This window comes from Mesoplodon densirostris, chromosome 7 (genome assembly GCF_025265405.1).
Source record: "Mesoplodon densirostris isolate mMesDen1 chromosome 7, mMesDen1 primary haplotype, whole genome shotgun sequence".
Taxonomy (NCBI): domain Eukaryota; kingdom Metazoa; phylum Chordata; class Mammalia; order Artiodactyla; family Ziphiidae; genus Mesoplodon; species Mesoplodon densirostris.
This window is the reverse complement of record NC_082667.1, coordinates 62,752,312-62,779,181: the sequence shown is the minus strand read 5'-3', so window position 1 is coordinate 62,779,181 and position 26,870 is coordinate 62,752,312. Positions and strand designations below refer to the sequence as shown.

Below are 26,870 nucleotides of genomic sequence, written 5' to 3'. Positions count from 1 at the left end.
CCTAGTCCCCTCTACACCTAATAAAACCCAAACCTTTATCAGCATTTCTCATGTCTGGTCCATTCTGATACTTAGACCAATATGACTTTCTTTATCTTTTCCACTCATAGCTTGTTTTTGTATTCATTCATGCTCTGCTTAGCCTCCCTACAGCTTTTATGATCTCCCATTCCTAATTCTATCCTCTCTGTATTATACTTATCTTCTCTCATTGAATCTCTTGTCAATATAGCACATTTATTTTACCCAATATCATCCATTTTATCAAAGAAGTTCCAATTTCTTTGCTCTTACTCTAACTTCCTTACATTTTATCTTGTCCCTGTGGGTCTGCTGATTCTTCTATATTCAATGTCTGCTTTCCTTACATATTATTCCAGTTCTGTCAGATTTTCTGGTAACTCATTTAAGTTCTCTACTCTTGATCATTTCCACCCAACTCCTTTGTACATTTTGCTCTCTTTATATTTGATTCCTATCATTTGCAATTCATCTAGTCTGCCCATATCATTCCATTCTCAATTTCCCCCTCCATCCATGCATCTATGCAACCATTATAATACCTTTACTATTTAGTTGCTAAAGCAGACCCTAAAATAAGAACTATTGTCAAAAGAAGAGACGGAAATACCAGTAAATAATCTATATCAGTAGAAATTTGGGTAGTTTTGGAAGGTGATAACCAAGAAATTGAAATGTGAAAGATAAATAATTCCTAGGTGCAGTTTTGACAGAAAGAAGAGTATGTGCAAATCACAGAGTTAGAGAATATCACAACATGTTTAGAAAAAGGAAAATAGTGGGCAATGACTGGATTACTGTAGGACAGTTAAAAGGAAATACACATTTGACACATTATTGAGGGATTTTGTATGTGTTCCCCAAAGTCAAATGCTCTTGGAGTCAAATTTCTACATAAAATTTCACTCTAGAAACAAGTGTAAATTATATTGAAAGCAGTTGAGGTTGGGGGAAAAAGACCAGGCAATTGCCTATTGAAATAAAGTCAAGAAATAACAAGGACGTGACTGGTATAAAGGACTAGGGGGAAGGCAGTAGAAATAGGACAGGAGAAAGGGGACAAATTTAGGAGGTAATTAAAGAGGAAGTTTAGATAAAACTTGGATTAGTTGTGAGTGGGATGTGGGGTGGGGGTGGGGAGGATAGGTATAGAAGATATAGGGAAATTCTGGATCTCCAGTACAGTACATACTGCAGAGAAACAAGTATAATTTATTGTGATACAGGAAGAACAGGCTTACACAATTTTTTCTAGACATATTGTATTTGAGGGACCCATGTGACATCAAGGGAATTATATCCACTCTTTGCTATACCATTAAGGATGTATGTGGCCACTTTGGCATATAGTACCTCTTTTATATCTACCTGAGCAGTAGCAGCAGTGGTACAGCTAGTAAATGATATATGGGCTTTCATGGGCTCTCATGGGAACAGTAATGGGAGGAACCCATTACCAAATCAGTGAAAAGGAAAAGAAAGAAAGGACAACTAATGGTCCTATGAGGAGATGCCACATGAGTCAAGATTTGAAGGTTAAGGAGGAGTTAGGTGATAAACATGCTGTATGTCAAGAGCTGCAGGGTGTAAGATACAATTTAGGTTGTGACAAGATATAAGGTTTTGATGACAGCAGTGGCAGGTCATGAAGTATTATGCCTTGTTAAATAGCTTGAACATGGTTGTGTAGACAATGTGGTACTATGGAAGGTTTTAAGTAGGGTAGTGAAATGCTCAGATTTGAGCATTAGGGGAGATACTACAGGCAGTGAGACCAATTAGGAGGCTAATTTTCTTTTTCAAGTGTGCAGAACATCAAATGTGAAGGCAGAGGCAGAGAAGATTAACAGATATGCAGAAAGGTCTGAGGCCAACAGGGCAAATGCACAGTTAATGGCATATGAGGCAGGTATTGAGGATAAAGGATCAAAGCTAAGGTTATGAATGACAACTGTAGTTTAGAGGTTCCCATATGAAGCTAGTATATGGTGTAAGAATAGGTGTGGCAGATTAAACTTTCAGGGATGAGAAGACAAAGATATGTCTCTACCACCAGACTATGAGCTCCTTGAAGACTTAGTACATGTGTTATTTACCTTCTTCTGTACCACAACTCTTAGCCTGTGGTCTGGGCCATATTTAATCCAGCAATACTTTTGAAATAAATAAATGGTGGGTGTGGAAAGTAAGGTTGGGAGTGATGGGAAATGTAAGCCAGGGATATGGCATTTTCTAATTGCATTAAAGTACTCTAGTACTGAGAGGAATGCCAAGGTCTCAAGTACTGAGTAATGCTCAAGGTTTGCACACAGAGCATAAAGAGAAGAGGAACTCAGGTATAAAGTCATCTGCAGTTTTGATATTTTCAGATTCCATATATAACTGAGACACACAGTATTTGCCTTTCTCTCTCTGGCTTATTTTACTTAACATAATGCCCTCAAGATCCAACCATCTTGTCCCAAATGGCAGAATTTCCTTCTTTTTTATGGCTAAATAACAATGCATTGTATATGTATATATTTTCTTTATCCTTTCCTTGATTGATGGACACTTAAGTTGTTTCCATGTCTTGGCTACTCGTAGAAACAGAAAGTAGAATAGTGGTTGTCAGAGGCTGAAGGCTGGGGAAACTGGCAGATGTTGGTCAAAGGGTACCAACTTTGAGTTGTAAGGTAAGTTCTGGTGATCTAATGTAGAGCATGATGACTATAGTTAATAATACTATATTGTATACCTGAAGGTTGCTGTGAGCGTAGAGCTTTAGTGTTCTCACCATAACAACAAAATGGTAACTGTGTGAAGTAAAGGATATGTTAATTAATGTGGTAAAGACTTCACAATATATACTTCTATCAAATCATCACATTGCACCCCTTAACTTATCCAATGTTATATATCAATTATATCTCAATAAAGCTGGGAAAAAATCATTAGCAAGTTGAAGCTTGATGTGTGAGCACATTCTGTCCCTGTTAATCTCAAAGGAACAGGCCTAAGACTAAAAAGGACTCTCCTGAGGGAAAGTAGCCCCCAGTTGTTCATCTGGTTCTCCCCCATTCTTTCTAATCTTTATACTCCCCATCCAATGCTATGATCATACAGGGACACTAGGGTGACAATAACCCTTTCTTCATACCAACTCCCACGTGGATATGTCAGATCCACATGTGATTCAGTAGAGGCTTGAAGTTCTGAAAGGGCAAATTATATTTTTGATACCAAGGTAAACAGAGAGAGTACTCTACTAAATGTCTGCTTTTGTATTGATTTTGTTACAGTCAAAGTAACTAAACAAGGAGGCTGTTGGACTGAGGTGGTTCTCATGCTTTAGTAGCCTACATCTGCACACCAAACCTTACGCCAGAGTCAATTGCAAATGCACTTATATCCAAAACAACAAAATTTAAGAACTAATCACAAACATCCAACTAGGCTTTCCCAAATAAGGCAACCACTCAAGCTATAGCCAATCAAATAATGTCCTTGCATTGCTTCAGCCTCTGCTCTATGAAAGCTCTGCCCCTAGCTTTTGACAGTGGAGTGCTCCTAACCATTTTCAGTTAGGCACTGCCCGATATGAATCGATGTTGCTCAAATAAACTACTGAAAATTTTAATGTCACTTGGTTTAGCTTTTAGGGATACTAAAGGAAGGTGTTCTACTCTCATTCCAAGATAGTTAGCACAACCTTCAGAACTGAAGGAATTCTCAGTTCTTCAGAAATCCAGAATCCACTTCCTAATATGATTTCCACATGGGTCCCACATCCTCCTCTTAAGTACAAGGTTATATAGGACTTTCATTCTATAGGTGCCTTGACCTCCTTGGATTCTACTTTTTCCCTCTTCCTTGCAGGAGGAAATTGCATCCCTAGCTGAGCCCCAGAGACCCTCCGTTCTGGGTGTAAATACAGGATGTATCTTACAGTCCCTCCTTCATGTTGCCTGAATATTTTAGAAGCTCTGAGGTTCTGACTACATGCTTCCATCTCTTACTATCTGTGGGAGCTGGAACAAGTCACTTAACCTCTCTATGCGTCAGTTCCCTTAGGTGTTAAGTGGGGTTAATAACAGTACTTACTCATAGGGTTCCTCTGAAGATTAGGTGGATTAATATCTACTAATTTTTCAGAATAGTTCCTGTACTAATAACACATAGTAAACACTTAATTGTGTTATATGTTACTGTTATTCCTCCACTGTGTAACTTATTTCCTCAGAACAGAGTCATAATCCAGCTCATAGACAAACTCTCACTTCAGGGCAGCCCAGACTCTTAATATTTTGGTTTTGATCTGTGTTTTCTAGGGACCAACTGGTGCTTATCAATACATACTTCAAGGGCCAGAATACACTCCTATCCTATCCCAATACAAAGTAGCTTATTTTTTTCCACTTTTATCTTAGCTCATTCCCAGATTACGGAAGAGAACAACGGCCTCAGCTCAGCGATGAATTACACACACTACACACGTTGCATTCTACTAATACAAACCCAGTGAGAGGAAGTCTGGGTTCTTGCTGCTGCCTCCTGAGGACATTCTATTCTCTTCTGAAGAGCAGCAGGCATGACTGACACCATGGAGAGGAAGAACCAGAGTGGGAGAGTGAGTGAGTCTGTGTTGCCGGGCTTCCCAGCTCCTGTGCCACTGCGGGCACTATTTGCCCTTTCTCTGCTGACCTATGTGTTGGTGCTGACTGAGAACACACTCATCATTATGGCAATCAGGTACCACCCCAGCCTCCACAAACCCATGTACTTCTTTCTGGCTAACATGTCCTTCCTGGAGATTTGGTACATTACCGTCACTATTCCCAAGATGCTAGCTGGCTTTGTTGGGTCCAAACAGGGCCACGGGCAGCTAATCTCCTTTGAAGGCTGCATGACGCAGCTCTACTTTTTCCTGGGCCTGGGATGCACTGAGTGTGTCCTCCTCGCAGTTATGGCTTATGATTGTTACGTGGCCCTCTGCCATCCTCTCCACTACCTTGTCATTGTCAGTGGCTGGCTGTGTGTGCAGCTGGTAGCTGGCTCCTGGGCTGGAGGTTTTGGCATCTCCATGGTCAAAGTTTTTCTCATTTCTCACCTCTCTTACTGTGGCCCCAACATCATCAACCACTTTTTCTGTGATGTCTCCCCATTGCTCAACTTTTCATGCACTGACATGTCCACAGCAGAGCTTACAGACTTTGTCCTGGCTATTTTTATACTGCTGGGGCCACTCTCTGTCACCAGGGCCTCCTATATGGCCATCACCAGTGCTGTGATGTGCATTCCCTCAGCTGCTGGGCGCCATAAAGCCTTTTCCACCTGTGCCTCTCACCTCACTGTTGTGGTCTTCTTCTATGCAGCCAGTACCTTCATCTCTGCCTGCCCAAAGGCAACCTCAGCTTTTGACACCAACAAGCTGGTGTCTGTACTCTATGCTGTCCTTGTACCCCTGCTCAACCCTATCATTTACTGCTTGCGCAACCAAGAGGTAAAGAGAGCCTTACGCCGTACTCTGCACCTATACCAGGGCCGTGATACTAAGCCTGGGAAAGCTAGCAGAGTTGGGTAGAAGGGAGGTGTTAAATCTTAGATAATGCTCTTAAACTTAGGATCTATGTCTTCTATGAAGTCCAGAGGAGCTCTTAGAGCCTAAATTAGGGACTAGAGTTTCAAAGGTACCACCAAAGAACTAGTTCAGAAGGAGGAAGAGAGGTGGATTACAAGCTAGAAATTGGATTTCTTCAAGACAAGGTCTTAACATATAAGCTAGAAGTTGATCCCATGTTGTCTGCTCTATTGTAATTTACGTAGAGCAGGTTCATGAATCATGCATCCTGGTGGGGTGGAAAGGGATGACTATGAGCACAAGGCATGACTGAACTTGAATATTTAAAGCAAAAAAAAAATGCAGAACTAGCATCTCTCCAAATGGCTGTTCCTGGGTTTGTTACTGGGTTTTAGTTCTGAGGCAGAAGATACAGAAAAGGGAAGTGGAAGGAGGAAGCCATTCAAGGAAACACAGGCTTCATTATGGAAAAGCATCAGGAGACTTCTGGATGAGATCTCTTCTAGCCGGAGGACACCAACTGTAGCCTATGAGGTAGTGGGGCCCCATGTGATCACCTAGTGTGAATTACAAGGCAAGTAGATAGGAAACTGTGAATTTTTGTATTGGCAACATATCACCTCCCAGACTACAGGGGTCTAGAGATTCATTTCCTGATTTACCGAGGTCAGTGCCCACACTGAACTAGTAGAGTGGCTGATTGCAGTTGTTTATTTAATCTTCAGTCTCTCTAATTAGACTATAAGCTCCATGGAACTAGAGATCACATTTGTTTGTTCATCATTTTATTACCAGGGCCCAGAATAGTATCTAGCACATGGTAGCTATAAAGAAATATAATAAATGAATATAATTTAGAGCCATGGGAGAGAGAGGGAAGATGGCGGAACAGTAAGACGTGGAGATCACCTTCCTCCCCACAGATACATCAGAAATACATCTACACGTGGAACAACTCCTACAGAACACATACTGAACGCTGGCAGAAGACCTCAGACCTCCCAAAAGGCAAGAAACTCCCCACGTACCTGGGTAGGGCAAAAGAAAAAAGAATGAACAGAGACAAAAGAATAGGGACGGGACTTGCACCAGTGGGGGGGACCTGTGAAGGAGGAAAGGTTTCCACTCCACACACTAGAAGCCCCTTCGCGGGCGGAGACTGCGGGTGGCGGAGGGGATAAGCTTCGGAGCCTCGGAGGAGAGCACAGCAACAGGGGTGCGAAGGGCTAAGCGGAGAGATTCCCGCACAGAGGATCGGTGCCGAACGGCACTCACCAGCCCAAGAGGCTTGTCTGCTCATTCGCCGGGGCGGGAGGGGACTGGGAGCTGAGGCGCGGGCTTCGGTCGGAGCGCAGGGAAAGGACTGGCGGCGTGAACACAGCCTGAAGGGGTTAGTGCACCACGGCTAGCCGGGAGGGAGTCCGGGGAAAAGTCTGGAGCTGCCGAAGAAGCAAGAGACTTTTTCTTGCCTCTTTGCTTCCTGGTGTGCGAGGAAGAGGGGATTAAGAGCGCTGCTTAAAGGAGCTCCAGAGACGGGCGCGAGCCACGGGTAACAGCGCGGACCCCAGAGACGGGCATGAGACGCTAAGGCTGCTGCTGCGGCCACCAAGAAGCCTGTGTGCGAGCACAGGTCACTCTCCACACCTCCCTTCCGGGAGCCTGTGCAGCCCGCCACTGCCAGGGTCCCGGGATCCAGGGACAACTTCCCCGGGAGAATGCACGGCGCACCTCAGGCTGGTGCAACATCACGCCGGCCTCTGCCACCGCAGGCTCGCCCCGAACTTCGTACTCCTCCCTCCCCCCGGCCTGAGTGAGCCAGAGCCCCCGAATCAGCGGCTCCTTTAACCCCGTCCTGTCTGAGCGAAGAACAGACGCCCTCCGGCGACCTACACGCAGAGGCGGGGCCAAATACAAAGCTGAACCCCGGGAGCTGTGCGAACAAAGAAGAGAAAGGGAAATCTCTCTCAGCAGCCTCAGGAGCAGCGGATTAAAGCTCCACCATCAATTTGATGTACCCTGCATCTGTGGAATACCTGAAGAGACAACAAATCATCCCAAATTGAGGAGGTGGACTTTGAGAGCAAGATTTATTATTTTTTCCCCTTTTCCTCTTTTTGTGAGTGTGTATGTGTATGCTTCTGTGTGAGATTTTGTCTGTATAGCTTTGCTTTCACCATTTGTCCTAGGGTTCTATCCGTTTTTTTTTTTTTTTTTACTTAAAATTTTTTTTTTCTTAATAATAATTTTTTTTATTTTAATAACTTTATTTTATTTTACCTTATTTTATTTTCTTATATCCTCTTTCTTTCTTTCTTTCTTTCTTTCTTTCTTTCTTTCTTTTCTTTCTTTCTTTCTTTCTACTTTTTCTCCCTTTTATTCTGAGCCGATGAAAGGCTCTTGGTGCTGCAGCCAGGAGTCAGTGCTGTGCCTCTGAGGTGGGAGAGCCAATTTCAGGACACTGGTCCACAAGAGACTTCCCAGCTCAACATAATATCAAACGGGAAAATCTTCCAGAGATCTCCATCTCAACACCAGCACCCAGCTTCACTCAACGACCAGCAAGCTACAGTGTTGGATACCCTATGCCAAACAACTAGCAAGACAGGAACACAACCCCACCCATTAGCAGAGAGGCTGCCTAAAATCATAATAAGTCCACAGACACCCCAAAACACACCACCAGACGTGGACCTGCCCACCAGAAAGACAAGATCCAGCCTCATCCACCAGAACACAGGCACTAGTCCCCTCCACCAGGAAGCCTACACAACCCACTGAACCAACTTTAGCCACTGGGGACAGACACCAAAAACAACGGGTACTACGAACCTGCAGCCTGCAAAAAGGAGACCCCAAACACAGTAAGATAAGCAAAATGAGAAGACAGAAAAACACACAGCAAATGAAGGAGCAAGATAAAAACCCACCACACCTAACAAATGAAGAGGAAATAGGCAGTCTACCTGAAAAAAAATTCAGAATAATGATAGTAAAGATGATCCAAAATCTTGGAAATAGAATAGACAAAATGCAAGAAACATTTAACAAGGACCTAGAAGAACTAAAGATGAAAGAAGCAATGATGAACAACACAATAAATGAAATTAAAAATACTCTAGACGGGATCAATAGCAGAATAACTGAGGCAGAAGAACGGATAAGTGACCTGGAAGATAAAATAGTGGAAATAACTACTGCAGAGCAGAAGAAAGAAAAAAGAATGAAAAGAAGTGAGGACAGTCTCAGAGACCTCTGGGACAACATTAAACGCACCAACATTCGAATTATAGGGGTTTCAGAAGAAGAAGAGAAAAAGAAAGGGACTGAGAAAATATTTGAAGAGATTATAGTTGAAAACTTCCCTAATATGGGAAAGGAAATAGTTAATCAAGTCCAGGAAGCACAGAGAGTCCCATACAGGATAAACCCAAGGAGAAACACGCCAAGACACATATTAATCAAACTGTCAAAAATTAAATACAAAGCCATGGACTCTTTGTTTACTATAGCACTCCCAACTTCTTTCCTCCCTCTGTAAAAGCATTCTCCTTCCCTTGCTGTGTGGGGAGATGAACATGGCTTGCCATAGTTGCAAATCTCAAATTGCCATTCTCTGCTAATCCTGAATAAGCCCATCTTTGCTGGAGAAATATCTGGCCGTTTATTTATTTTAGGTCAACATTTTGGTGGCTCATATAAGGACCAGAGAAGATCCCTGAAGGCTGTGGAGATGGTGAGTAAACAGGTGCCATAGCCACAATTGACCCCATAGGCTCACTGCTTTTCTCATTGACCCTGGAGTTTGAAGGTATTTCTTTCTCCTGCATCTGAGCTCATGCTCTCTTTGCATTTGAAGCTCTCAAGGCATTGTTCAGGATTTATGTTGAGGTTTAACATTTCCATTAAGGCCTTGTTCTCTATGTCAGTACTCATTTGGTACTTTGTTCTGATTTGAGATTGGACAGTTTCAACTGAAGGTGACTGTGAAGCCACGGTCCCATTTCTTCTTATTATTGATTTGATAACAAGAGAAAGTTCCACTTTGGACTAAGTAAAAACCCAGTGTAGCTGAGCAGGACCCTGCCATGTCCCCTGTCACTTGTTTGTAGAAAAACTTTAGCCTCCTAGGCCTTGCCCAAGTTCCAAAGAGTAAATTTAATCAGAGAACTGAGAAAATACAGAAACGAAGGGAAACAGTCAAGCAAGACAAAACAATAATAGTTTAGCCATGCAACAAAGTCAAGGACTTTAGTCCCTCTCAAAGGCTATATATAATATCTGAGCCATATCTTGAGCTGTTTTTCAGATACTAAAACCATGACCAAGTAGAAGAAGTTAACTGCATGCTGACCACAAGCACGCAGACCCAGAACAGTTGGTACCATAAGGTTGATGATGTTGACTCCCAATTACCTCACCACCAACCAATCAGAAGAAAGTCCACAAGCTGATCAGGCACCCTGCAACACTCTCACTCACCCTGTCTTTAAAAACCCTTCCCTTAAATCCATTGGGGAGTTCTGGTCTTTTGAGCATTAGCTGCCCATACTCCTTGCTTGGCCTTGCAATAAATGCTTCACTTCTCTTCACCACAGCCAGGTGTCGGTATATCGAGTTTACTGTGCATGGGCAAGCAGACCCAAGTTTGGTTCAGTAACACCAGTCCTCCTGGAGACTCTAAAATGCCCATTCCTCACCACTGTTGGTCCACTGACAAAATGATGGCATTCATGAATCAATATTGGTGGGAAAGAGTAACAAGGTTGCAAAGAGTGCCTACCTCACTTGTTCCACTTGCCCAAAGGGTAATGCAAGGAAGCCTGTTTGTACTGTTTCTAAACAATTTAAACTGCCTAATGGATTGTTTGAGGTCTGGTCAATATATTTCATACAACTTCCTCTGTCTAATGGGTTATAAATATGTTTTAGTCATGATCTGTATATCTTCAGACTAGACTGAAGCCTCCCCTTGCAGAAAGGCCTTTTCTCTGGCCAAAGTCCTTCTGGAAAAGATAATCCCTACCTAGGAAACTCCTCTCAAACTTAATAATGACCAAGAAACCCATTTTACTGGCCAGATACTTCAACAACTATGCTGGTTTTACAACATATTCACTTTGCTTATCACCCTCAATGCTCTGGTTTAGTCAAACATACTAACAGCATTATTGAGATTCAATTTGCAAAATTTGTATAGGCCCTCCAAATACCTTGGCCAATATCATTGCTGTTGGTCCTTCTACATTTCAGATCTACCCTTTTTGGAACTCATAAGCTCTCACCCTTTGAGATAGTCACAGGATGCCCAATGCACTTGGCTCCTGCTTCTTTTGATCAAAACTGATAAAAGGAGAGATACTCTGATATTGCAAAGGCCTAACTGCTTCTATTAAAAATAACCATATTTTGGTACATCAATCATTTCATAGTGCACTCTCAAGAGACAAAGATCTTAAGCATCAAAGCTTGCAACCTGGAGATTTCATCTTTTGGAAAAGATACCTCCAGAAGAGGTCTCCTCAACCTAGTTGGAGAGGTCTCTTTCAGGCACTGCTAACCAATCCTGTGTCACCAAACCCCAAGGAATAGATAGACTCTTGGATTCACATGACATATGTAAAGAAAGCATCAAATCCTGATTGGACAGCACATCATCTGGTGACCTGAAAGTAAAGATTTCACAGAACTGAATCAGATGACATTGGATGATACAGTTTTCCCAAAATATCCAGATTAGGTTTGTTGGAAGTTTGTCACCAAACCTTTGATGATGATGTAAAACTTCAGATGACCTCCAATGTCTATGATCTTGATAACATATGGGCTTCAGATAAAAAGTGCCTGAGAGTTCTCCCTCTTACCCCTCGTTACTCAGATGTGACTCCAAAGGTTTCCAATCTGTGCACTTTCCCTCCAATGTGAGACCCTACACTCACAGCACTTACAGGAAGAAAGGTGCTTCCTGGCACAGATGGGCAAAAAAGCCACTGAAATTGGAAAACCTGACTCGATCAGCAATGCTTTCAGAGAAAAATCTTGATAAAAAGGGGAAAAGTGGGCCTCCCTGGTGGCGCAAGTGGTTAAGAGTCCGCCTGCTGATGCAGGGGATACGGGTTCGTGCCCCGGTCTGGGAGGATCCCATATGCCGCGGAGCGGCTGGGCCCGTGAGCCATGGCCGCTGGGCCTGCGCATCCGGAGCCTGTGCTCCGCAACGGGAGAGGCCACAACAGTGAGAGGCCCACATACCGCAAAAAGAAAAAATAAAAAATAAAAAATAAAATTTAAAAAAAGGGGAAAAGTGTAAAAAAAATAATAAACAGCAACCTCAATTAAATAGAGTCAGGACAGCAAAGAGGAAGCTCTCACACTCTGGGACAATAGCAGAGTCCAACAGGAAGAAGGAAGATTCCTCTTTGTTCCTGTCAAGGACTCAAACATGAAAAGCCATGGACTCTTTGTTTACTATGGCCTTCCCAACTTCCTTGCTCCTTCTGTAAAAGTATTCTCCTTCCCTTACTGTGTGGGGACTTGCATGTGGCTTGCCAAAGATGCAGACTCCAAACTGCAATTCTCTGCTGATCCTGAATAAACCCATCTTTGTTGGAGAAATATCTTGCAGTCTATTTGTTTCAGGTCAGCACTTTTTAATAGTTCATTTAAGTTATTATTAGGTGTTTATATCAATTTTATACAACACCCTGTAGAATTTTTCCTTCCAAACAAAATAAATTACAAATTACATTTTATGGTGAAAAGTGCTAAGGTAAAAAACACATCAGGGATGAAAAGGGATTAAGAGATACAAACTACTATGTATAAGATAAATAAGCAAAAAGGATATATTGTACAGCAGAGGGAAATATGGCCGTTGTTTTGTAATAAGTTTAAATTGAGTATAATCTATAAAAATATTGAATCACTGTATTGTACACCTGAAACTAATATAATATTGTAAATCAACTATACTTCAAAAAAATACATCAGGGAAGAGAAATAGAAAGGGAGTAGCAAGCATAGGATGGCAACTTCACATAAAGTGATTAGAAAGGCCTTTCTGAGAAAGTTATATTGAATTAAAGACCTAAAGGAATTGAAAGAGGGAGTCATTCAGTTATCTGAGAGAAGAGCATTCTGAATGAAGATAACAGCAAGTTTAAAATTCCTTAGAAGGGAATGTGCCAGATGTATTTGAGATGTTAGTACAGGAAGCTTTGACTTTACAGGAAAGTCTGGTTTCGTTTTGCTGTCTGACCTCATGTTCCACAGGACACAAGAAAAAGATTTCAGATTTAGACAGGGGCATGAGATATAGTCAAAAGGAGGCTGTTTAAATCATATGAGAATTTAACATGCAGAGGTATATGCTGAACTGTACGCCGCGGGTTTCTTGTATCAAGCATAGAGATGAAGGACATAAGCACACACCGTGTATATTAGTTGCCTAGGGCTACAGTAACAAAGTACCACAGACTGGTTGGCTTAAAACAACACAAATTCATTGTCTCAAGTTTCTGGAGGCTAGAAGTTCAAAATCAAGGTGTCAGCAGAACCATCCTTTATCTGAAACTGGTAGGGAAGAATCTTCCTTTGCCTCTTCAATTTTTTTGGTGATTTGCTGGCAACCTTTGGCATTCCCGGACTTGCAGTTACAGCACCTCAATCTCTGCCTCCATCATCACATGGTATTCTGCCTGTGTGTCTCTTTCTCCTCTTCTGACAGGGATACCAGTTATATTGGATTAAGGGCCACCCTACTCCAATATGACCTCATCTTAACTAATTACATCTGTAATCACCCTATTTCCAAATAAGGTCACCTTCTGAGCAACTGGGGCGGGGGAGGATTTATTAACGTATCTTTTAGGGGACACAATTCAACCCGTAAATCTTGGGTTAACTGTTTAGGCTCAAGGCAGAGAGTGACAGCAGAGTTGTGAGTTTGGGAAATTACTGAGAAGTAAAGGGATCTGCCACAGAGCTCTGGGGATCCTTCTCCACTTCTCCAATGCAGGTGGAAGCATTGAAGTCAAGAGGACAGAAAGTTTTTCTTCACATACTTGGTAAATCTGACCACTCCTAGAAGAAACAGTTACTCCAGGATCTAGTCTGCAGGAAAACTATTGCTTCAAGTTATATTTTTAATTAAGAAATATTTATCATTTCAATAATTTATACTTCCCAAGAAAGCTAGTAATGATATTTATTTGTGACAGTTTAAAGTGGCTACTTCTCAATGTTATTCAAAGACATGACTTCCTCTTATGCCAAACATGTCTTTGAATCATACTATTGAAAAGGTCACTTCTTGGTTATTTTCCTGTGTGTGTTGACTCCATGCATGGAATACAGATTCAACTGTGTTCTACTTCAGACCATTGCTCATCTTACATTAGTCTGCTCCTAATCTGGTTTCCTCCTCTTCTTGGATTTTTCCTCCAAGGTTTTAGGTATCCATATTTCTTAAATGATCGCTATAAACATAAAGCAGTCATTTGAGATAAATTTTCTAGCATTCAGCCATGAATCTTTGCTTTCCTATCTGGCTTTTAATTCCTTTTTTAAATTTCTCCCATTTTCCTGAGAATGATGGAATATTGACTCATCAAGGAGAACGTTTTGAAGAGAGAGGACAATCTTGTTTAGCAAAGGAAAAGATCCACTGAACCCGGGAATTTCCAATCCTCTATCTCTGTTCTGAAAAATATTTTAGGCGGGATGCTTCTCTGAGATCAAAAAGTAATGAAAGGGCTTCCCTGGCGGCGCAGTGGTTGAGAGTCTGCCTGCCGATGCAGGGGACACGGGTTCGTGCCCCGGTCCGGGAAGATCCCACATGCCGCGGAGCGGCTGGGCCCGTGAGCCATGGCCGCTGAGCCTGCGCGTCCGGAGCCTGTGCTCCGCAACGGGAGAGACCACAACAGTGAGAGGCCCGCGTACCGCAAAAAAAAAAAAAAAAAAAAGAAAGAAATGAAAAGCTTTCAAATGTGAATTTGAAAACAAATAGGCTTTTAATCACCAAATGAATTGATGTAATTTAGACAAACTCCTGAAATTATGGTGCCCCCCCAAATTAAACTACAAGGCCATTAGTACATACACAAAGCCCATATACCGATTTAAAAACAAAGACAAAGAAGCCAAAGTTTGAAACTCACTTAAACTGAGAAGATTCCATGGGGGGAAAAAGTGGAAGTAAATGGAAAACAGGAAAATAGGAAAACAATATATTTAGAGTGCATTATTAGAGTGCATCATGGCAGGAGACTGTAAAGGCCAAGGAAAAAATTTTGGTTGCCATAGAAATGTGTCTCTTTAATACAACTTAGCATGATGATAGGATTACAGCAAATAAGAGTAAAGATGACTAGTGTCAGAAACTGCACTTAGAGGAAATACTTTGAGAGGTCCACTCCAGAGTAGATGATTTGCAGGTTTAGAGTATATATTCTGAAATAGATGGCCTGGATTGTTGTGAGGATTGTAGCATTTGCCCCATCATGTTTCACTCTCTAAAGTGCCCCATTTTAAAAGCAAACTATGTGGTCACCCTAGTTTTATGGGCCTGGAACTCAAGACTTGTAGCGGAGTTGTCCTGTGTCTACTTAGTTAAATTGAAACTACATTTTCTAGAACTTCCTTCCCTTTGTAGTTCAAGGTTAGTGTAGACCACAGAGATATTCTGTGTGAGATTTAGAAGGCAGAGGTGAAGCAGCTATATTCTTTGTATTCCATGTAGAAAGTTGATTAGGGACACTATTGCAGCTCACAGATGTTGTCACTGACTTACCTCGTAGAGGTGGGGCAGTGGTTCAGGCGACACCTCCATCAGCTCCCATCCAGCTTCCCTCTTTCATCTTCTCCGACATGTGGGCTAGGTAGGAGTTTAATATTGTGATAAAGGGCACCAGCTTCTTTTGCAGATCACCCGAATTATCAGTTAGGTGATTGGATGACTGGAGGCTGTAAGAGATCAAAACAGTCTTCAGCTCATCCTCATGGATTCCAGTTTACCATTATCCTCCCCCATGTCATGTTCATCTTACCTCCCCAAGTGCCTGTCCTGATGACTTCAGGCTCAGCACTAATCACAGAGGCAACAGTCATTTTATTGCATGAGATCACAACCCTGTAATAAATCCCTTGGATAGAACTCTGATACAACGCTTGACAGATAACTAAGAAAACAATTTGCATATGGTTGACCAGTGAAGATAAGGGGTCATTTAGAGTGAGAGTACAGAGTAGATAAGGAAGGGTTTACAATGAGGCCATAAAGAAATACAGTAGTGCATGTCTCTACAGAGTGCGATGAGCTTGCAAAGCCAGCAGAAGAGAAGTGCAGCCAGATTCGCAAAGGGGTAAACAAGAAAAGTGCTGTGTCATGAAAGTCAATGGTGGTTTCTAGAAACAGGAATATTGTCACACACTCTGTTAAAAACAAGATAACAGGCCCAAAATTGAGTCACTCATGCTGACCCCACATCACTAAGCTGAGACTTAATTATAGTTTTGGCTTTCCCAGAAATGAGTCCGATACCAGTCAATCAGGAATTGCCTGATCAGCATTGGTTAGGTAATCCGCCTGATAAATCTTTGACATTCCTCTAAGCAAATAACCAATCTGCCTTTTTGCCTAGTACAGCTTCCTTGTTCCTTTTCCCCACTGTCTATAAAATTACTTCACTGTATAGCTCTTCAGAGATCTCTTCTATCTACTAGATTAGACTCTGACCCACACATCAATCATTGAATAAAGCCAAAGAGATCTTTAAAATTTACTCAGTTGAACTTTAACACCTCCTAAGGGTAAGGAGAACACTAAAACAAAACAAACAAACAAACAAAACCTGCCTCTTGAGCAATATGGAAGCTACTGACGGCCTTATCCAGAGCTGTTTAAGTACACTGACACAGCAGATCTGCCCAATCTCAGAATCTTGGACCTGGGCAAAAGTCAGATAGACTTCTTGCACCCAGATGCTTTTTAGGAACTGTCCCATCTCTCCGAACTTCGACTGTTTTACTGTGGTCTCTCCAGTGCTGTATTTAAAGATGGTTATTTCAGAAATGTGGGGTCTTTGGCTCACTTGGACCTACCCAAAAATCAGATGCAGAGTCTTTCCCTTCATCCTTCATTCCGGGAACTGAATTCCCTGAAGGCCATCGATCTTTCCCTCAACCAAATAACCATTGTTTGTGAGCACGAGCTCAAACCCCTCCAAGGAAAAGCACTCTCCTTTTTAAGCCTTGCTGTTAAAAACCTGTAGAACAGGGTCTCAATGGACTGGGGGAAGTGTCTGAACCCATTCAGAAACATGGTCCTGGAAACCCTAGATGTTTCTGGCAATGGCTGGGCAGTGCACATCACAAGAAACTTCTGCAATGCCATCAATGGAAGCCAGATTTTCTCTGTGGTTCTTACCCATCACGTGATGGGTTCTGGGTTTGGCTTCACTAACATGAAAGACCCTGACCAGCACACCTTTGCCAGCCTGGCCAGAAGCAGGAGCGGGTAGGAGAGAGTAGAATGTGAGAAAGTAAAGAGAATGAGCATAGATTTCTTTCACAAAGTTTCTGAGAAGCCAAGGATGAAGGCAGAGTGATAGGTGAAGGTATACGAGGTGGCAGATGAAGAGATTTTTGAAAAAGAGAGAGTCGTTAGCCTGTGTGTGTGTATATATATATATTTTAAATTTTTTGGCCACACTGTGCGGCCTACGGGATCTTACTTCCCTTACTTCCCCAACCAGGGATTGAACCTCTGCCCTCAGCAGTGGACGTGCCAAGACCTCATCACTGGACCACCAGGGAATTCCTGATATTACCCAGTTTAATAGCCAATAAGGTTCCAAGGAAAGATGACAGACTGAACTCACATATTTATTCCCTTTCCCTTCAGAGACTCTGCTAAAATGATAGTAACAAACACAGAAACCTTTTTAATGTAAATATAATGATGAGAACAGAAGAGGGTCTGTGAGGGGATGGGAGACTTTGAAAATGGATGCAAGACTGATAGTGGATAGAGCAGGCCAGGGTAAGCCACCGCCTGAGCTGCTCACAGAAGATGAGCAGATTCACCCCCACACAAACATACACAAGAGAATCAACTGAGTCAGAAACTCAAGACAACCCATACAATGAAGAACATGCTCCCCTGCTCAGAAAGCCTGGAGCCAGGAATTCCACGATGTGAATTCTATCTCCTACCCACCACAATCTTCTAACCCCCAGTGCCCTGCAGGTGGAGTGGAGGGAAGATAGAGAAAGAGAGACAGGTGAAAATCCAGGGAACCTAATCAGGAGACAGCTCATTGCTGCAGCCTTCTAACATCACCAGATACTACAAATGGGAAATGAGTAGACTACTTGGTGACTCAAATATCACAATTTCTATACTTTATACTTAGAAAAACAGGTCAACTTCAACTTTTTCAAATGCTAGAGCCTTTATCTTTCCAAACTCTAACTTGGTTGAAAGGCAGCTGTCACTGGATCAATGTTTGAAAGTTTGTTTCCTTCTCAGAGATGTCCTGGGGTTTTTCAATTATGAAGTAAAGAAAAGAGTACAATATCTATTCACTTAAAGCCACATTTTAGACAAATGTTTTCTGCTGTAGCCAAAATCCCTACTGACAGTAAAAGTCGGCTCATTTCTGGGTACTGAGGAATGAAACAGAAATTCTGCAATGATTAACAAGGAAGAAGCCAAGTAATAAATGTGAACATTTGTGTAAGACTGTTTTTGAATCTATGGATATTTTCTCCATTAAATGATTTAAATGATTGAGACAAACAAACTTTACTTGCAAAGCCACGCTGAAGTTTCATTTCAGGGCAATGAGAAGCAGGGCAACATCTGGTCTGGTCCCACCCCCTGCATCCTCCCAGCACAGAGGGACAGCAAAGACATATTCACAATTTGGAGCACAATTAAGCACAAGATAGTGAAGAAAAGCCTGAAAGGCACAGAACAAGTTACGTGGTCTCTTCCTTCTGGAGGGTCACAGAAGTTCAAATTACAAATAGAAGAAAAGGGATCCTGTCTGCCCAGATTTGATCTTCAGGATTACAACCTGGTTTGAGTGTAGACTAAGATATAGACCATAAAATGAGGGATATATCTGCATTAACCCATACAGTATTGAACCAGGGAGGTTCAATAATGAAGCTAGGGATGAAGTGAGAGAGTAGCACTGACATATATACACTACCAAATGTAAAATAGATATCTAGTGGGAAGCAGCTGCTTAAAATAAATATCTTAAAATAGATATTTTAAGCAGCTGCTTAAAATAGATATCTAGTGGGAAGCAGCTGCACAGGGAGATCAGCTCGGTGCTTTGTGACCACCTGGAGGGGTGGAATAGGGAAGGCAGGAGGGAGACGCAAGAGGGAGGGGATATGGGGATATATGCATACATATGGCTGATTCACTTTGTTGTACAGAAGACACTAACACAACATTGTACAGCAATTATACTCCAATAAAGATGTTAAACAAAACAAAACAAAACAAAACACAGCATTCCCATTTACTGTTATTTAACCAATAGAAATGAAAACATTATCCATAGGAAGAGTTATAATCTAATGCCCATTGCAGCTTCTTTGTAGTAACTTCAAACTGGAAATAACCTTCAGCTATCAAGAATTAATAGATAAACAAATTGTGGTATATCCCTACAATAGAATACTCAGTAATAAACAAGCAAGCAAGCAAACAAAAAACCAAACAGGTGATTAGATAAAGAAACCACTGCTAAATGCAACCATAATGTCAAAAACAAAATGACAGAAGCCAGACACTATAAAATATGCACTATATGACTCAATTTAAATGAAATTCTACAACAAACACAACTATGGGGATGAAAAGCAGATCAGTAGTCTCCTGGGGCTCTGGGTTGGGAGAGGTGATCCACTGCACAGGGGTAAGAGGGAAATTGTGAATGATGGAAGTGTTCTATATTGTTATCCTAGTGGTGATTATATGATGGAATATACTCATTAAGACTCATCAATTATGTACTTAAAATTGGTGAATGTTATTTTAAGAATTATACTTCAATAAAGTCACCTTCAAAAACAAAACAAAAAAATAATGAAGCTAAATAAATCTGGCTGAAAAATCCTCATTCTTTTCTTACCATGATGATGCCACAACAAAGGAGAGGGAAACAAAAAACAAAGCTTAACTATTTGGTAGGGCCCTGTGCTAGGCCCACTAAGCTTGTTATTCTATTTGTTTCTCTTCGTGAAACTTCTGCACGGTATTATCCCCCCATAAAGCTACAGAAACTTCAGTTTAGAGAAGGACAGAGACAAAAATCATCAGTTCATTCAGAAATTATCTCCTGACCACATATTATAATCCAAGAGTTCTGCCAACTGCAAGCAGAATAAAAATGAATACAAGAGCATCGCATCCTTAGTGGGAGTGACAAAGCAAAGACAGACAAACAAAAATTACTAAAAAGATCACATAGCCACTTATAAAGTCATCAAAAAGATGAGGTCAGGTCAGAGGCAGAAAGAGAGAGAGAGACCTTAAGTAGTTCCCTTCAGGTGGATCTTTGGCTAGAAGAAGATACTAAAAACTATATTCAGAATTCATAAGAGAATTTGACCAAATAATTATAAAGATCACCTGAAAGGATAATTTTATAAGAATATCCATTAAATAACAATTAAAAGATTAATAATGATGAGAAAATTGCTCACATTTTGTGCTATATTATACTTATTTATAAAGCACAAGCAACTAAAATGGTATGCTATTAAGCAAAAGTTAAAAGATCAAAGAATTCAATGAAAAAGACCAAAAACAGAAATTTGATATAAGATAAAGTCAGCATTTCATGTAAGTACAGAAAGGAGGGGTTTTCAACAAATGTGGGTGGAAAAAAATGGTATATCATTTAGAAAAATATTTGATAGATAATGACACATACTTTACATAAAATAAAAATCCAAATGTACAAAAATCCCATAGAAGTGACAAATATTTTGAGTAACTTATACTTGTTTCAGTGAGAAAGACCTTGTAATAAAACCAAAACCAGACAATATTAAGGAAAATATCAACAGATCTGATTTCATATAAATTTAAAACTTTTACATAGCAAAAATAAAGCAAAACAAAAACAATTACATTTAAAGATACAACAGAAAAGAAAAAATATCTGCTGTATATCATAAAGACAAAAGTTTGCCATCCTTAATATGTAGTTTATTTTTAAATATATAAGTAAACATGAAAAAATAAACACATCATAGGATAATGGGTAGAATATTAAAATGCATAACCAAACAGCTGAAATAAAAAATATAAATAAATCTATAAATAAATCTTAGATGTCATTAATATCCAAATAAGCTTAAAAAGAAACAAAATAAAAAGTTAACAGAAGTTAAAATAAATAATTATGCCACTGTTAACCAGCATGTATGGAAATGGAAAAGTCTATATACTGCTGGTAGAAATATAAACTAGTATACTGGAGGACAATTTCATAATGTATATCAAAAGCCTGAAAAAAGGACATGACCTAACAGTTTTACTTCTAGGAATTTATTCTAAGTAAATATATAAACACATACTAGCTAATTATGGAAAGTACTTGTCAAAGAATTGCACATAAAAACAAAACGTGAAAAACATTTAAAAGTTCATTACTTTGAGCTTGCTAAGAAGTGGTCTGTCTTTTCAACAGAATTTAATACAGAAATTAAGAAAAATGAGGCAACTCCTTGTACATCTACAGAGAAAAAATATGAAAACATATTAAATAAACAAAGTAAGTTATAAATAGATGTATATAATATGATCCAATTTTGGTAAAATAAAGAAACTATTACGATTTGATATGTTCAAAAATCATTGAGCTGCATTCTCTCTTCTAGCTACTATTCTAAAAGGTAGTGACTCAAGAGTTAAAACAAAGAAAAAGATAAAGTCCTTATTTTTATAAAACGTACATTCTAGTGGAAAGAGACAATAAATAAATAAGCAAACAAATAGTATGTTAGATGATGATAAGTGTTAAGAAGAAAAAATTATAGCAAAATAAAGAGGTTAATGAGTACTGGCCATAAAGGATTGCGATTTAATATAGGGTCATCAGGAAAGACTTTTCTGGGTACAGTGAAATATGAGCATAATTCTGAAGAAAGTGAAGGTATGACTGGGAAAACTAAATTTCTTCAAACAGAATAAGAGCAAAGGCCCCAAGATGGAAGCATGCCTGAAGACCAACAAGGAAGCCAGCATAGCTGTAGCACAAAAAAACAAGGGACAGAGTGGTCAGAGAGGAAAATGATATAGGGCCTTGTGGGACATTGCAAGAAGTGTTACTTTTGCTAAGAGTGAGATGGGAAGCTCCTGGAGATTTCTAAGCAGAGGAGTGATATCTTGCTTTCAGTTTAAAAGGGTCTCTCTCCAAACTGTGTGGAGAATAGACTGAAAGAGATGGGGTAGACTACAATGACAATGACAATACAGGGAATGAGTTAGAAGACTACTGCAACAATCCAGGAAAGAGATGATAGCAGCTTGTATTAGGATGGTGGTTAGTGCTACACATGGTGTGCGGCCTGATTCAGGATATATTTTGATGGTAGAACCAATAAGATCTGCTTGAATTGGATATGTAAACAAGATGTCTGGGATAACCAGTTTGAGGGTTCAAAAATATTCCCCTAAAATGGTATCCCAAGTTACATCAACTCCAAGTCTTTATTTGACCAAACTAACAAAAATCCTGGATCTGCTTCCCCCTCAATATGACCCCAAACCCAAGGGGTACTGTTAGTAATTAGTAATCTCTTCTAATGCTCTCAATATCCACTAATGGTACCAAAATGCAGTTGAATCCCTTTCAGAGTGAGCAAAGTCCACAACTGCTCCCATATTACTGGCAGCTATTCCCTAAGTGCATCCTTACCACTTCCATGGTGGCCACTCCTCCAAATTAAGCTTCTGACTTGATTGCCCTTTGCATTCCACCTGGCCATTCTGAAAATCCCTCAGGTTCTTCAAATAGGGGCCACCCTAAATCCCCATCCACTACAAATTCTCTACATTTACTCTTCTAGATTCATATTGGTGTATATTTATCCTGGATTCTAGAGTATTCAATATCATCAATTATAAAAAATGTCATAATGTCTAGAAAGGCATAGGAGGTTCTCCTCTTGGCTTGGTGATGGAAGCTTCCTTGAATTCCATCTTCTGTTTTGCATAAACAGTTTCAATATCCCCTTCTGAGGCTGAGATGGAGTTTACACTGGAGGGTCCTTTAAGCAGGACTTGAATGGGAAGAAGAGATGGAAAGAATTAATTTTTTGAGCCCCTACTTCAGGTTAAGCCCAGAATTGTCTCATTTCATCAATACAATGAAAAGTAGTAAGATGAAATGTTACTGAACTAAACTTGAGTCCACTAGCACTCGTACAGTAAAGCCAATCTATTGACATCAGGTTGTGGTGAAGGAATGTGCTGTGTTTATTTCAGGGCCACACAAGGAGTATGAGCAGCTAATGCTCAAAAGGTCCAAATTCCCCAATGGATTTCAGGAAAGTCTTTTTTTTTAAGGCAAGGTGAGGGAGAGAATCACAGGTGCATGATCAGCTTGTGCATAATTCTCAGATTGGTTGAAGGTGAGGTAACAGGGTGGTGTCACTCACAGGGGTTAACATCATCAATCTTCAGACTCCAGTCGGTCTGGGGGCCACGTGCTCACAGTCATCATGCAGTTAACTTCTTAAATCTGGTGGGTGTTTTATAGTATCTGCAAAACAACTCAGGAAGTTGCATCAGACACCATTATCTATGTACTTCAGGAGGGAACTAAAGATTGTGACTTTGCTATATGGCTGACCTATTGTTTGCATTGTTACCAGTTCTCCTGGCCCAACTGCTATTTTTTTGTTACTACAAGTTTACATTCTTTCAATCATTAATTCTTGAGCCAGGCCTCCTCAGGGGACTCCTGGGAGACTAAAGCTTTTCTACAAACAAGGCAGGTTGAGCACTTGGGAGGGCAGGCAGTTCTGTCCTGGGAAGGCCTCATAGGGTCCAGCTTAGTTGAAAAACTGAAAGATTAAATGAGTGGCCCAAGGTTGCATAGTTAGAAAGTGGTGACAATGGAGTTTGAGTCCACTTTCCATATAAATACATGACTTCAAGGAGACTAATGTCAATAGCTATCCCTTAACTGGACAAGTCAGCCCAAATTTTTGTATCCCTGTCATCTGCAATGATAATGTCACCTGAATATTCTCTCAGACATTCACGTTTTCTGAAGTGAGTAGATTGGAAGTATGATCAGACAGCAGAAGCAGGAAAATCTCAGGGTTCACAGGAGAAAAGGAGGATGTTCTTCCTTTCTACCTTGTCTGGCAAGCAAAGCACTACTGGTTGCAGCTGGGCACTGCCCTGAAAGACAGGGAGAGAAGTCCACTGAAGGCAGGATCTGATGCCTTGTGTCTTTCCCTGTATGATACAGTGATTTATAATTAGAAGTATATACTTGATCTTTGTCCCAGTTCCTGACACAGGGTTCACTCATAAATTCCTAAGTTGTAAGAGTGGTAGAAGTATATTTTGTTCTAATGAGGCAACTCTGGGTGGGCTCCTGGATGGGTGATGGTCACCAGAAAGACAAAGCCATGATTAGAAGTTTCATATTTTCAGGCGTCCACCCTCCATTCTCCAGAGAGGGAGAGGGGTTGGAAATGAAATTAACAATAGATCAATATTATGTGTGATAGCCTCCATAAAATCCCAATAGCATGGGGTTTGGAGAGTTTTCAGTTTGGTGAACACATCCACATACCAAGAGGGTGATGTACCCCAACTCCACAGAGACAGAATCTCCTGCACTCAGAACCCACCCAGGCCTTTAGTAAACATAAGTTAAGTGTTCCCTGAGTTCTATGAGCCGCTCTAGCAAATACATCAAACCTGAAGAGGTGGTCTAGGGAACTTCTGATTTGTAGCCAAGTCAGACAGAACTTGAGGGTAACCTGGGGACCTACTACTTGCAATTGGGATCTGAGGCCAGCGGCAGTCTCCTGGGACTGAGCCCTTAAACTGTCGGATCCAACAGTATATCTAGGAAGACACATAGTGTCAGAATCAAGTTAAATTGTAGGACAACGGGCTGGTGCTGCAGAATTGCTTGCTGTGGAGAAAACCCTCCATGCATCTGGCACTGAAACAAAGGAAAACTGTGTTTTTACTAAAACACCTAGGTTATCTGATTTTTCTTCCCTGTCTTCCTCTCTTTTGATGGGATTCAGTGAAGGTTGCCCCAAGACATGCCACTCTGGCATGCAGATTATTTCCAGCTGAAGACAAGCAAGGCCCAAAGGACTCAGGAAGAACCTTGGAACTTCCACCTAACTGCCTAAGATAATTTAATGCAGACAGACTGTTCCAGGAGGGAGATATCACTACAGATAACTATATAACACTATAGATAACTACAGTATATTATGAACTAGGAGTGGTAGACAGGGAGGAACTTAGCAAGGCCAGTTTGATCCAAGTCCTTCTGTATCCCATTCTCTCTAGATGGCCCAGCAAACATTTGTTTAACAAACGTTAAATCTCTATATTGCCCTGTGAATCACCTTACTTCCCTTTGAAATCTGAGACCCCTACCTCCTTCTCCTTAGTCCTGTAAGATAAATAAATGTACCTCATCTTGCCTTACTGTCTTTCAAATTTCTCATGCTTATGTTAATCCTCCATATATATGTATTAAATTTGATTTTCTACTGTTAATCTGTCTTATGTCATTTTAATTATTTGACTAGGCAAAAGAAAGAAGAGGGCAAGAGGAGAAATACCCCCCACCCCCTTTCTTCGTTGGCAAGTATCACCCACCAGATTTCAAAAGACTCCCTCAAAAGACGTATTCTCTTAGCCAAAGATGAGCCAGCTAAAAGGAAAGGATCAGGGTAAAATGCCAGGCAAGAGAGGCCCAGTGATCTCAGCTGCCCTTCTCTCTGTAATCAATGGATTAGAGATGGACTGGCCCATTCCTCAGGATTTTTAGCCGAAGCTGAAAGTAGGGCTGAAGTTAGGGTGAAGCAAGTGAGGCACCTAAAGTACAAAATTTAAGCACTCTCTCACTCTCAATTTCCATTCTACCCTGGGTTCCTCTCTTGCCTCACTCTGGTTCCAGTCCTGGATGGAACCCTGGGTGGATTACTGGCTCTCTCTAGTATCACTGCAGAGGTCTGGGTGAATTCCTTTTCCCTCAGTTTATTCAGAATAAGGCTAGAATTTTTCAAAGAGAACATAAGTTAAAAACTGGCAGTAAAAAAAGAAACAAGAAAGCCTGGAGAAAACATCTTTCAAAAAACATTCACTAACCATTTAAGCAAAGTTCATGTTAAAAACAAACATTTCTTGGAACTGAGAGAAAACTAAAAAGATGAAACCAAGAGTCTGTCCTCTGTATTGGGGGTTGACCTGGAGGAACAGGAGGTAACTGTGTGGTGAAATGAACCTGTTTGTGAATCTGATTTTGATTCTACGGGATTGCTTTAATTCCTTCGTTAATTTATACATTTACTGAAATCTTAATCAAATTAAACACTGGAAGGAGCACTGCAGCTGAAGACACTCCACTTGATGTTTCTTGTTCTGACAGATTAGATCTTCAAACAAATTATGTGCTGGGGAAAAGAGAATTCATATTTGAATGTCTGCTGCAGGCCAAGCACTGGGTGGGATTAACCTATCTCATTTTATCCTCATTAAGGTATGTGAGGTGGGTAGTGCTACTGGCACAAATTCATTCCACCACCTGGCTGCTTCTCATTACTTAGGTCGCCCTCTCCACACTCAAGACATAAGCAAACATAGCTAGTCACTGTTGGATCGCGGACTCAAATTAATGACTGACATTTAAACTCTTGTTTACTAGAGAACACCTACACTCCTATTCTAAAAGTAGGAAAAGTGAAGTCATATTGGAAGGACACCAGGCCAGCTGCCCTTACACCTTCTTTGTGCCTCATGTCAACTCACTGAAATAGCTATTAATATCCTCACATATGGGGCCTCCCTGGTGGCGCAGTGGTTAAGAGTCCGCCTGCCGATGCAGGGGATACGGGTTCGTGCCCCGGTCTGGGAGGATCCCACATGCCGCGGAGCGGCTGGGCCCGTGAGCCATGGCCGCTGGGCCTGCGCATCCGGAGCCTGTGCTCCGCAACGGGAGAGGCCACAACAGTGAGAGGCCCGCATACCGCAAAAAGAAAAAAAAAAAAAAAATCC

At 41.0% G+C, this 26,870-nt stretch overlaps 2 protein-coding genes across 2 annotated transcripts in view; one reads left to right on the top strand and one right to left on the bottom strand.

Moving 5' to 3' along the window:
• The window catches only part of LOC132493598 (olfactory receptor 10A4-like), a 133,050-nt gene that overhangs the window by 19,423 nt on the left and 86,757 nt on the right, over positions 1 to 26,870 (bottom strand). The window contains 1 exon segment of the mRNA XM_060104307.1: positions 15,366 to 15,538. Coding sequence (XP_059960290.1) covers positions 15,366 to 15,404 — 39 coding nt within the window. The 5' untranslated portion in view covers positions 15,405 to 15,538.
• On the top strand, positions 4,595 to 5,584 carry LOC132494055 (olfactory receptor 226). The gene has a single exon (XM_060105067.1). It carries the CDS (start codon positions 4,604 to 4,606, stop codon positions 5,582 to 5,584), a length of 981 nt encoding a protein of 326 aa, XP_059961050.1. The 5' UTR covers positions 4,595 to 4,603.

Excerpts from the sequence above, each read along its gene's own strand:
- LOC132494055 (XM_060105067.1), top strand. The coding sequence starts at position 4,604 with ATGGAGAGGAAGAACCAGAGTGGGAGAGTGAGTGAGTCTGTGTTGCCG.